Source organism: Acanthopagrus latus, chromosome 11 (genome assembly GCF_904848185.1).
Source record: "Acanthopagrus latus isolate v.2019 chromosome 11, fAcaLat1.1, whole genome shotgun sequence".
NCBI lineage: Eukaryota > Metazoa > Chordata > Actinopteri > Spariformes > Sparidae > Acanthopagrus > Acanthopagrus latus.
The window spans coordinates 7,401,734-7,414,444 of NC_051049.1; the positions used below are offsets into that span (position 1 = coordinate 7,401,734).

General features: G+C 42.5%; 1 protein-coding gene and 1 long non-coding RNA gene across 4 annotated transcripts in view; both read left to right on the plus strand.

Annotated features, from left to right (window-relative positions):
• Positions 1-1,448: 1,448 nt before the first annotated feature.
• The window catches only part of kita (KIT proto-oncogene, receptor tyrosine kinase a), a 33,117-nt gene continuing 21,854 nt past the window's right edge, over positions 1,449-12,711 (plus strand). For 2 of the 3 annotated variants that reach the window (XM_037114141.1, XM_037114142.1), the window contains exon 1: positions 11,421-11,708. In XM_037114141.1, the coding sequence (XP_036970036.1) occupies positions 11,654-11,708 (55 nt within the window). In that variant the 5' untranslated portion in view covers positions 11,421-11,653. Of the gene's footprint in view, positions 2,409-11,420; positions 11,709-12,711 lie in introns of those variants that run through there. The other variant, XM_037114143.1, reaches the window with a different exon arrangement.
• Positions 4,550-5,486, plus strand: LOC119028310. The gene is made up of 2 exons (XR_005077663.1): positions 4,550-4,813; positions 4,952-5,486. It is a non-coding gene; the product is annotated as an uncharacterized LOC119028310 (long non-coding RNA).

Sequence of the window (12,711 nt, forward strand, 5' to 3'; positions counted from 1 at the left end):
ATTCATCTCTGAGGAAACTTTGCTGAGTAAAATATCACATGAGCCTCGGTGGTGTAAATAATTCCGTGACCATAAAACTGTCACTTCCCTCAAAGCTGCAATTTCCAGTCGTATCGCTATCGTTAACGTGTCTGAGGACTTGCCACAAACAGCCGTCCCTCTCTGGGAAACAGGACTCTTAATGTCTACAGTGTGATTCTGCACTGACAGCTGGGCCTCCCCGCTGTACAAGGCGGGTGTAGACATTATTATACTTCCTCTATTGTGACTCTCAGAGGTTCACTGCAGTCTGTTATTATCATGTTGATGGGTTTATGGGTCATGACAAACAAACCATTATATGTGCAAGAGATTGCAGCGAGTTCATGTGATATGTATAAAATTGAAGGAAGTGCTAAGTTGACAAATCGTGCGTCAGCGCGGCACAAGTGATAAGTGCTCATTTTTCATTCAGGACTGATGACACCCTGGTCCTGGGAACCACAGGGGGTCCAGTGAGGGTCTCAACAGCAAAATAAAAGCGATGATTCACCATCACTGCATTAGTTTGATGTAGTTTGTGTTAATATGTCACTGTTTTCCTCACACCTCCATTTTTTAACGTCAGGCACTTTAGTTTTAATTTGAGCTTGTAAAGCATTTTGACTTCTACTTGCCCATAACAACATAACACAGAGACAGAGATCTGGTCTTGATAATGAGTTCAAATGATAAAATATCAAATATTAAAGGGATATACTGGCGTAAGTTTAATCCATGGTCTAACACACCGTGACACTGAGTAAAACCCCCGCCCCCCCGAGAGATCAAGTTTTCCCACCGCTAGCTTATGTACTTTTAGCAACCTCACAAAAGACCACACAATAACAATACACTGAAGTCTATGCCTTCAACAACAAACCACCATCAAAAGGCCACAAATAATGCTCAGAACAGCACCAAACTTCAGCAACAGTACAAATAGGATCCGAGCACATAGTTCAAGGCATCAAACATCTGCTAGTTTGCAGATACCTTTACAACTCACCACTCCCTTGCAGCAGTTTCCTGTTGTGGGGAAGCCCTGACGAGTCAATTACTGAGTGCAGTTAGAAATGCTCAATTCTGTTCTTTTCCCTGTCTGATCTTGATAATAACTGTTATAAACTGGTAGGCAAGACACATATGAATTTTGACTGCATTTCCATGCAGTAATAATCATACATTTTCATCTTTGAGCTGCTGAACTCTACTGCACTCGGTGATCGACTCGTCAGGGCTTCCCCACAACGAGCTAGCTGCTGCAGGAGAGTGGTGAGCTGTGTTCTCTTTTCAGTAGAAATCCAGCAAAGCTAGCAGATATCTGATGCCTTGAACTATGTGCTGGGACCCTATTTGTACTGCTGCTGAAGTTTGGTGCTGTTCTGAGCATTATTTGTGGCTTTTTGATGGCAGTTTCTAACTGGAGGCATAAACTGCAATGTATTGTTATCATGCAGTTTTTTTCTGAGGGTGCTAAACCTACGTAAGCTAGCGGTCGGAAAAACTGATCTCTCGAGGAGGAGTCTTACTTGATGTCACGGTGTGTTAAACCACGGATTAAATTTTCACCAGAACATCCCTTTAACTGTTTGATATGAATTGTTTTATGTATGTGGTTAAGCTGATATCTGCCATTTAACTGATCAGATATGTTCGTCAAGCCACAGCTGTGCATTATGTTTAGGCATTTACATTCTGAAGGGTGCGATGGAGTCCAGTGTAGGCAGGCAGTAATTGTCAGAACTCATGTCATAAATTTTCAGATATTGCGCAGAGGGACACAACAAACACAGGCTTCAAAGGCTTGACAAAGAAAAGCCCTCCCAGACTTCTAATGAAAAACACAGGATTTAAAACGGGGCAGAGGGCCTGAGATGTGACGGGAAAGCGAAGCATTTACCATAACCACAATCAATTAATCCCACGTTTAGCTCGTACAAAGAGGGGCCCCATTCACAAACTTTGTAAAAATGAGTTGCCTCAATATTCCTCGTGGAATCAGTCGAGAGGAGAGAGGCAGAGGCAACAAGCTTGAACGTTGAAATCGTAAACGTAAAATCATGTTATCAAAGCAGTCGAGCGACAGGAGTTCTGAAGATTCAATAATAAAAGCACATTCCTGTACTGGGTCGCTGGTGTTGATTAGAAAACTTGTGATATTTTCTAAAGATGGAATTTATGAACATTCTAAATAAAGAAGGTCGACCCACGTCCCCTCCGGGCCGGTCTGGCCCAGGCTTAAAATAAACTGGGTTGGGCTTTAAATAAGAGAAATTAGGGGAAGTGGTTTCGATGAGAGGAACATAGTTAACATTTTAATAGAAGAAGTGACAGATGAAATGTGGAGTGCCAGGGCAATGGAATGCACCGACAGCGTATGTTTCTAGGTAATGTGGATCAAGACGAACTCGATCACCTTAATAACAAATCACAGTTCTTGACAAAACTGCCATCAATATCCCCGAGCACGACAAGGAGGTGGAAAAAGTCGGCTTTCGTGGGCTCAGATTTCAGAGCAGCCGTGTCATTAGTGCTGACATACACCTTTATTTTCATGATTGGCAGTCGGAGCGAAGCCAAGACTCTGGGGATCTTTTTCAGAATGTCAGGTGTGGTGTCTCCAGGAAGGCAACGTCTAACCACAGGAAAGAAGTACTTTTGTCTAATTAATGAATCTCCAACCGTCTCCTGCTTAGTAGGAGCGGTGAGACGAGGCAGAGTGGATGGTCATGCAGAGAGCTGCTTTGATTTGATGTTTCTGACTAAAAGATCCAACTTAATTTCTAATTTCTTCTGAAGATTTCAGTCAACAGCTACCGAAAGCAGAACAACAAAAGTCTGAAGCCATGCTACTAAACGTATTCTTAACATGCTAAATGTTCTAATTAGCGCTAAACACATAGAACAGCTGAGGCTGATAAATTGGGGTCGTCAACACAGGTTAAGAAATTATGGCCTTAGTTTAATCCAGGCGATCACAGAAGTTAATACAGTCCATCCTGCAGGAGACACCAAGTGTGTTCAAAAGCAGAAATGTGAACTTCATTCCACCAACAGACAGGCTACTTTCCATGTGTTAGGATGGCTTAATATCTAAAGTTCCCCTCCAGTTATCTCAGCTTTCATCAACCCTGCAAACATTATTAAAACTTGGAAGTTCAGCGATGCAGTGATGTTGGCGAGCTTACTAACCCACAAGCTCGTAGTGCATTTTGCATATTGAACAGTTAGAGTTTAAAGACTCCATATGTAGCTCTTGGAAAAAGTTACAACCAAATGTTTCCCTCACAAATGAAAATCACTAATATATAATACATCATTAGTGCTCGATGTTAAATCAATCAATGTTGGTTCTGTACTTTGTCACAAACCACGGAACTTGAAATGTTACGTTTTACTTTAGATACTACTTTAGATGTTTGGTTAAGTTTTAGGGTCAGAAACCACTTGGTTAGGGTTAGGAGAGGATCTTGGATGACTTAGAAATACCTGATTTTGTCGCAATAAACAGTCTGGAAAATGTCCCAACGTCACAAATGACTGTAAAACTACTTGGCTGTGTTGGTTGAAATAGACTCCATCAGAGGTCTATGTAAAGTGAACAACACTGTATGTGATGCACAACTTTAATGTACGCATGCAGAACCATAGAAGGGCTACGTTTTACTCTGGCAGCTGAGCTGGTTGTAGCATCTACCATTATCCTGTGACTGTTTCAGAAACAGTTACATACGCTCACTATCATAAAACCTATTGACCTTATAGTGTCTCAGCTGTTACTGCTCCCATATGCTTCCTAACACATTTCTATGAGTGATTTCTGGTGTGAGTCCTTTCTGATTGTTTCAACTGCGGCCAAGATTCCATCAGGTCTTGAAGGAAAACTCGTTAATATTGTTTTTTTATAGCCAATATCGTCTTTTGTTTGTACTCGCAGGCAAAACTCCCACCATACTCCACCCAGACTCCACGTCAGTTTCTTTCTTTATTTCATCAGCATTGTGTGCAACAAATTCATTTAACTTCCATCACTTTGTTTTTCACGTCTCTGTGTGTGTCAGGGCTTTTTCTCTACTGCTGAATGCCGAAGTGTCCTTTTGTCAACCAGGATGTGTCTGTACCCTAACACGACACTTCCATGCTTTATTTTTGCACTGAAGTTGAACTACAGGCACTTCTGCAGCCACAGTGCCCCCAAAGTGACCTTTCAGTCGGCCCAAAGGCCCTGCTGATTGTCTAAATGCCACTCTGTGGCGACCTTTGGTAAAAATGAAACTCTAATCCTGCCAAATCCTGTGAACAATAGATATGCTGCTTTTCTTTTGTCAGCACTTTTTTCTTCACACCATATCAGGATCAGAAACGGAAACACAGTGTTTAACAAGTTTTTTTGGCTTGACAGACAGGAGGGGATTTCAGCAGCCTGATTTGATTCGTTCAATTCAAAATGATTCTTATGTAGTTTTCAAAAGCTGATAAAGTAAAGTTATGTTTGCATCAGTATTCATTCACTCAAGGCTTGTAAATGTTTAGTTTGTGTCTCTCATGATTGTAATTTTATATGTTTAATTTTGGAGGACAGTTGTGTTATGTGATGAATCACTATTCAGAGTCTTCTACAAGTGCAGATGACAAGCTGGCAGGGCTACTGGAAAGCCCAGTGACGTCCGTCCACCTTGGACTTGAATCTGGCTTACTGACGCTACAGGTCAACAGCCTACTAGTTAACCAGCTACAGCTAATTCTCTATAAATTCCCACAATCAGGGAGGACTGTCAACATCCAAGACAAGGTGTCAGTTTCAGAGCAGAATTATCGTTTATGGAGGAACTTTTCCGTAGCCCTGTTGCTGTTTCTTCACAGGTCTCTTCTCTGGCACCTTAGCTTTGGGATTTAATTCTAAACTACTGTCTTTATTCATCCTTTACAGATCAGAGGGTCCCTACTTTCTAATCCACAGGCCGTTGGCATGTTGACGAAGTCCTGGCTTTCACCGCAAGTTAATTGAAAACAATGTTCACATGCACGGCGCTTAGGCCCAGGCTGAGGGAGCTGTTAGCCAAGGGCTATCCACAGCCCTTGGCTAAGCATGTGCAGTGTGAAAAGCCCTTATTCATACTGTTTCATTTTGAACAGAGATTATGAGAACTAATATTACCCTTACAAAGACTACACACATCCATTTATGTAGCCACTTGGGGGTTTGGGTGAGAAAAGAGGGCAGAAAAGCACCAGAAGTCTGATGGTGGGCACGAATCAAAGGGGCACTTTTACAAGACTTCAATTGTGAAGAAGCTGCAGGCATGTGTGTGTTTAGTTAGCCAGGGGTCTGAATCTAGATGGTTTCTTCCCCCCTTTTCCCCCCTATTCTTTGCCCTTTTCAAATACATGGCAGACATAGTCGGCTAGTGTGCATCTGCATCCTCTCAGAAGCTACCGAGATGTAATAAAGTAAGGAATGATGAGAGGAGCCTCTGTGTCCGGCTCCAGCCAGGAAATGACAACAACACCTTTGAGCTGGATTGTAAACTTTACTAAAACACAGTGATTACAGACAACAGATCATTACATATCCACTGGTGTCTTTAAGTTGGCTTCTTCCGGATGCTGACTGTGGTGAAAACAGTTGGGACAAATCAACCCTGGTTGAGATGGATTTAAGCAGACTTCTGTGCAAATACAAGGGGGACTGGGTTGATGAAAAGCACAAGAAGATGGAGGAAAGAAAAATAACAGAAACACTTGACTGGACTTGAAAGTTTAAAAGGTAACAAGCAAGTGCTTGAATTCTTTTTTGGTAAAATAAAAAATAGATATACATGGTCCATTGAAAGTGCCTGAATTCATATATAGCGCAAGAATGAAACATAAAGGGTAAGTTCACCCAAAAATGGAAATCCAGTCATTATACTTGCCCACAAAAAATATCTAGAGCTTCACAGCGAAACAGTGTTGCAGCGTTCTCATAAACGACTGAAGCTGATTGGAGTAATTTGAATCTGTGGAAGCCCACGACCATAAAGTGATTTGAAAGATGGTATTTACACCTTTTTTCTTAGCTGAAGTCTTGTAACTGTAACTGCTAAGCTATAAGTGTTAGCGTGCACCCCATCTGAAGTGAGTGCACGAGCTCAGCCCTGTGCTGAAATCAGTTCGGGCTTCTGGAGACAGCAGGGTGAGCTGCGTGGAGCACCAGAAATGTTTTTGTGGGCTACAAAACTTCACCTGACTTCCCGTCGGCATGAGGGGTGAGTACATACTGACTGAATTTTAATCTTTGGGTCTTTGTTCTGCTGTCCGCACGAGTCTCATATCTCTGTTTTATCGTTGTCGGTGAACTTCCGTAAAGCCTGCCTCTTGTCAGTTTTGTAACATCATTTAATTGATACATCCATGTTTCAAACTATGCAATGTTGGGCGCTTGAATTTGAGGGTACTGGGCCTGGAAATTCCTTGAAAAAGTCATTGAATTGGATGATTCAGAAGGTGTGGGAGCCTTGCATATAACATAAAAGCTCAGGGGCACAACGACAGGATACTTGAAAAGAAGCTAGGTGTGTCTCATCATATTATACGTGGCTGTCAGCCCACCTACTTTATTTATCAGTGTTGACGAATGTGGGACTGCTGGGCAAGTCATATGTTTACAATATAAAGAAAAACACAATTCTGTTTTTGGTAAGATTATCCTAGTAGACAAGAAATAAAAACCAGTTGTCCTGGAGTCAGACTCGCCCACAACACCATGCACAAGTTTTAACATGCCTCAGTTCCCCCATCCCTCCATCTGTACATCTACACATCTTATTTATGTAGTTGTGCACAGGCCTGCATGCACCTTTAAATCACTACCCCTGAAGAGCCTGAAGCAACGCTGGAGAGACAACTTTATCAAAACTGACAGCGACTCATGCTCACTGTGCATTTGGGAGTCTGTTGCCCATGAGTGGGCAGGAACAGACTTAGACAAACATTATTTAGCAAGTTGACAGGAATCATGTTCCTACTTCCCTCTTCTGGGTTCCCCGTGCCGCCCCCCTAACTGTTTTTCCTGTAAACCTATCAGAGGAAGTGTTTTTGGACAGATACACAGTATCAGCTTTGTTTCGGAGGTTCGGTCCGCGCCTCCTGTTATCTGAGCGCAGCATCGACAAAGCACTGTAACTTGGCTATCGTGTATTTTGCCGGCTGAGAAGGCGCTCCAGCTGTAGAGGAAATAAACAACAGGTAGCTTTGGTGTGTGTATATATTATTTACAGCATGTCGAGACTCTCTCGTATTTATGTGATAGTGGACTGCACGTATGTCCTTCTGTTGATGAACTTGGACAGGGTGAAAAGAAATGTATGTTTATGATCAGTGTACCATTACAGATATATTCAAATCCTTCTTCTTTGCTTGCGTTCACATATTCACTAACTCCGAGCCTCACATTGCTTCAACATCAGCCATTAATCTCAGTTCTTTGGGCTGCAGGAAGCTGCTCCGTCTTCATTAAAGAGGCACTGGGTTGTTTTTGAGATTTAGATGTAATTAAGGTCCCCAGAACACAGTTCGAAGCTGGAAAGGTGGCAGGGTCCGCCACATACAAACAAATTAAGATAGTGTGAAGCTCAAAGTCCGTTTGTTCATTCAGTTTATTCAGTTCATGAAAATGAAAACAGTTTTGTTTATTTAGTTTGTTTCGTCATGATTATATTTTCTCCCCCCAGCACTTCACTGTTCACGTTTAATGTTTGTGGTAAACCATTCAGAGCAACTTGGGAATTATAAAATGTAATTTTCCAGTCAGTAACCGTGCTGAAATTGAGCTGATTTAAAAAAGTCATTTGAAAAAAAACAAAAAACAAAAAAAAACTTTAAAAAAAAACTGTAACAAAATGCTTTCAATGCCAACAATTCTATTTTCACGTGGTGATCAGACAGAAGAATGGAATGGAAAAATCAATGTGTGATAATTGATGTGTCTTTTACAGGAGGTAATGCTTCGAGGAAGTTAAATTAGAGATTTGGTTTCAGCGTGTGAGCCATTAGAGCCCGTAAGAGTGGTCGGTGGTTATGAGAAACCATCCTGGAAGATATTAAATGACAGAAAGAAATCTATTCAGCGCTGAGTTTATGATTCAGAACTGAATGGTGTTAAGATATTTTTACAACAAGCATGTGTTTCACAAATGTACTGCTCGAGGGCCAGAAACTGTGGGATTATGAAGGCATCTCGACGCATAGAACGGGAACTTGTTGTTGCAAACTCACTCATAACCGAACACACCAACGGATACGAGCAGTTCATCAATCCAGGAAGAGTCTAGACAGCAAGTTTAGCTGAGTGACACATGCATCACCCACCGCATGTTGTTTCAGCCACATTTGTTGGATATGATTGATTACCTGCGTATCAAATTTTGTTTGTTTAAACAAGCCGGCCATGACATTAATGGCCCCAGGTAAAAAATGGCACAGGAGAACCGTTTGTTGTCTCTTGTTGAACAAGTAGGCCAAACATCACATTAATCACACGGGCTGTTTTGGGTTGGTTTGGACCACACCCGCAGCCAGAGTCATTTGCATGTTTTCAATGTGTCTGTCTGTTTGTAGCCTGCCAACATCACAAGATCATATTGAATTATGCAAACTGCAGAAATGACAAATATAATATGTGCATTCTTACTGAGCCTGTTTTGAATCAGACCAAAGAAGCAGGCTGCATGTTACATTTGATGGCTTTTAAAGGGGCGTTTCATAAATTTAATACATGACGGTCAGTTTACTCATTGTGTCAAGGCCGTGCCCCATGGAGACGGCACTGTCCAATTCGGGGACAACCAAATCTGTCAGCTATTGATTTATAAGATGTGCTGTTTTATCTTGAAATATGGCCGAACGTCCCACCAGATTAGTAGCTAAACAAGCTGGAAGTGGTTATATGTGACTCTAATTTGATTCTCTTACTTTATTCACTGCTGGAGCAGCATTTGAGCTTCCCAACCTGATCATGACAGGATATTGTGAACATGGTCTAGTTGTACTACTCGGTAAATATTTGGCGACATCTTGGTTGGATCTCATGCCGCCCGAGGTCTGTGACAATAAGCTACGCTCGAGACTTCGTATGTTTGACAGAAAACCTGTGTGACAGTGTGAACTGGTAATGACCCGGTCAGTGCAGTTGGAAAAACAAGGGATAGTGCAGTAGTCTGCACATCTTAATAATTCATTTCTATCGTTCTTTCACAGGTCGCCAGAAATGTATGAAGGCGAAAAAACCAAATCGCTGAAGTAGCTCTTTGCGATCTTGTTGACCCTAAAAGCAACATTATGTAGAAATTGGCTAATTTGTGCAACACCGCTGTCGTAGATACAACTTTGTAACCCATGCTGCAGTAACGCTGTGATCCTACCCTCTCACTGAAGCTACATAGTGCAGAAACAAGCGTGAAGAGGCTGAGACAGAGACACCATTCACCCTGTTACAAGACTCTGCACCATCAACACGATGATGAAGCTGCTATTTTCTGGTGAAAGGTTACGTAATGCAGCTTTAACTGTACCGCTCCTTCTTAGAGCAATAACCGTTTGACCCAACTAGCTGGGAATTTCTTTCTTAGCGCCGGGGGTTTTGTGAGTTAGAGGGTCATCTTTGCCCCGTTCCAGTCCTCGCTGCTGCTCCGCACTGGTCACCTGTGAGCGCTGGGATCCATTTCATGAGGATTTAACTGCCTGTTTTTCTGGCCGTGAACAGTCTGGCTCCTGTCAGGGCCCCCAAGCTGCGGGACTCCCTGCCTGAGAATGTGAGGCACGCAAAGCTCAGTATCCCCGTTTAAATCTCTTTTCAGAAGTCACTTTTATTGCTTGGCTCTTTCTTACTTTTAATCATTTAGGCCATTATTTGAAAAAAAAAGACAACAAAAAGAACATTTTGTCTTGTTCATACTTTAACTTCATGGTCTTGTTTGCTTTTGCTAGCCTGTACTGGAGGTTTTCATTGTAAAGTACTTTGAAACCTTTTTTTTTTTTTTTCTTTAAAGAGATGCTATATAAAAAAGCTCTCATATTCATTAAACCGCTTAAAATGCAGCAAAAAAAAACATATGACAAACAGAAACAGATGGAAATAAATGGAAACAGAACATTCCAAAATGGAAGATGAAGGACAAAATGCCCCGTCCTTGTCCTTAAAGGACGGGGCATTTCTTCCTTCATCATCCATTTTGTTCCCCCCCCGCCTGAAGACGTGGAGATCACAGCAGGGTAAGAGACCAATTTTTGGGCACTTAAAGGATGTAGTGACCACACAGCGGACTGCAGTAAACAGCAGTTTTTAATAAAAGATGGAAATGTTAATTGCGGTGAACACGTTGCGCCATCAGAAAGCATTCATCATGGCTCACGTGTTTGACAGTCAATGGGAAAATGGGGTCAACTGAGCCCGTCCTGTGAGAGCCCGCGTGGGCCCGGAACATGTCATGTGTGTTATGAGGAAGACAAAGGGTCATTGTGACGTTGATGAATTAAACCCTGCTAACCCTCTGCAGCAAACTGTAGCAGGTAACATGTATGAATTACAGAGAGCAAATGCAGCAATCATTAGGTTAAAAAAAATGGAGTCGGCGAACATAAAACCAACAACTCGGCTTCCAGCACAACACAGACGTTCCACAGGGCCTCTTTAAATGAAATGCATGAATAGAATAATATTTGAATATACTGAAAATACTCAAATCTAAATATATGTTAAAGCCTCTACTTGTGAGACAGCACTGTAGCTTTGGGTTGGTGACCTGCTGAACTGACAAACAGGAGCTTTTAAAACAGCTCATGTGTTGTAAAGTTGTTCATTCTTGGATCATAAACCTTCGTTAACCATTGGCTGTGTGACGGTCGAGAGACTTGTTGCGCAGAACTGGTCATGTACAGATTCAGAGATCTTCTCTGGACATGTTGGTCATGGAGAAGGTGCTCATGGACCTTGTAGAGCGACTGTGCAAAAGGTCCAAGGTTGCTGAACTGATCAATATTCACTTCCTCCAAGACTGGACTATCAGCTAACCTGCTGCTCACCTCCGTCACACCTCTGATACGGCTGTAATTATTTCATTTTATTTCTTCTCTGTTCCGTTTATCTATGTATGTATCTATTTATTTGTTTGTTTGTCTGTACGTGCTTCCTTTCCATTGGTGTAAAAAGCTGGTAATTCTTGGGAACATATCGAAGTGGGATGGACGTTTATCTTTGTCTTGATCTGTCAAACTGTCTCTGCGCACAAGCGCACAACAGGTCCCAAACACCTCCCTCTCTCTCCCTCTCTCTCTCTCTCTCTCTCTCTCTCTCTCTCTCTCCACCACTGGCTCATACAAACATGTAGTTGACGCCACAGTCAGTCAGTTGGTCAGTCAGTCAGTCAGAGACAGCAGGTCGGGCCGCACCGTCCCCTCTGGCGCGCTCCGGGACAACAGCATGTTTGCAGATAGGCGACGACTGCTGCTGCTGAGCATCTGTGCCTTTAAAGACTTGTAAGTGCGCCTCCGCAAGAGCCCGCAGTCAACTTCCCTCAACTCCGACGCGAGAAGAGTGGAGCTACCTTAACCCGTAAAGGCTCACCTTCACAGCTAGACCCATGGAATAATAATTATGGAATACCACTGGATACTGCTGTCTGTCTTTTTACACTTAACCTTCCATCCAGGTAAGACATTTGCGCTTGATGCGCCACTTTACGCACGCAACTTGTTGCTGATCACTTCTCGGCCGTCTCGTAATGACTGCAGGTATGCAGCCAGTTCCTTTCAGCCCAGTAAGACTAAGATAATCCACATTGTGGTGAAGTTAATTGCTACACTTCGCCCTCATGATGCATTTCTGCACACTTTTCTTTGTTCTGGGAGGCGGTGCAGCGGGAGCTGCGAGAAGCTGCCGATAAGACAACCTGAAGTCACTGAAACCTGAGCAGGAAAGTGGATATCTCGGCTCATGATGTGGATGCGAGCGCGCTGCTTTAATAATGAATGTTTTATTCAGAGAACAGGGCGCTATTTACGGGGGGGGGAAAAAGTAATTAAAGAGCGGAGGGGAAGTAGGATGATGGATGATGATGGTTTTGATCGTGCTGTGTCTTATGGAAATCTGCAGGTTGTTGCGGTTTTCCTCGACGTTGAGCCGCATATAACCGTCATTATGGAAATATAACAGCAACTTCTGATTCCTGGGAAGCACGCAAACGAGCACCTGGTATATCCAGGAGTGGTTGGCACGCTTACGCAATGACTCGCCTCTTGGGAGATTTTGTAACGTGTGTGTGTGTGTGTGTGTGTGTGTGCGTGACTGTAACACTGAGAGGTTTACGACGTCTTCCCCGCAGTTTGGTTTGGGTTGTTGTGCTTATTCGCTCTGGGCTTGAATCTTGAAAACACACTAAGACCATTTATGGCGAAATCTTCGGTCTGGCCGCAGAGGTCAGAGAAGTCCATAATCACTTAATTGTATTATAACTGCAAAATATCTCCATGTCGTCTCGGAATGTTGTTGTTGTTCTTGTTTTGTTTTTATTGGCTGGCTATTTTAATGTTTGGTCATTTTACAACCTGTGATCTAAAGTCAACCTTTTTTTTTTTTTTTTTTTTTTTTTTTTTTGTTCTTATCTTGTCAGGCGTTTGGGATTTTCCCCAGAGATAACTTGCAAATTTATGGAA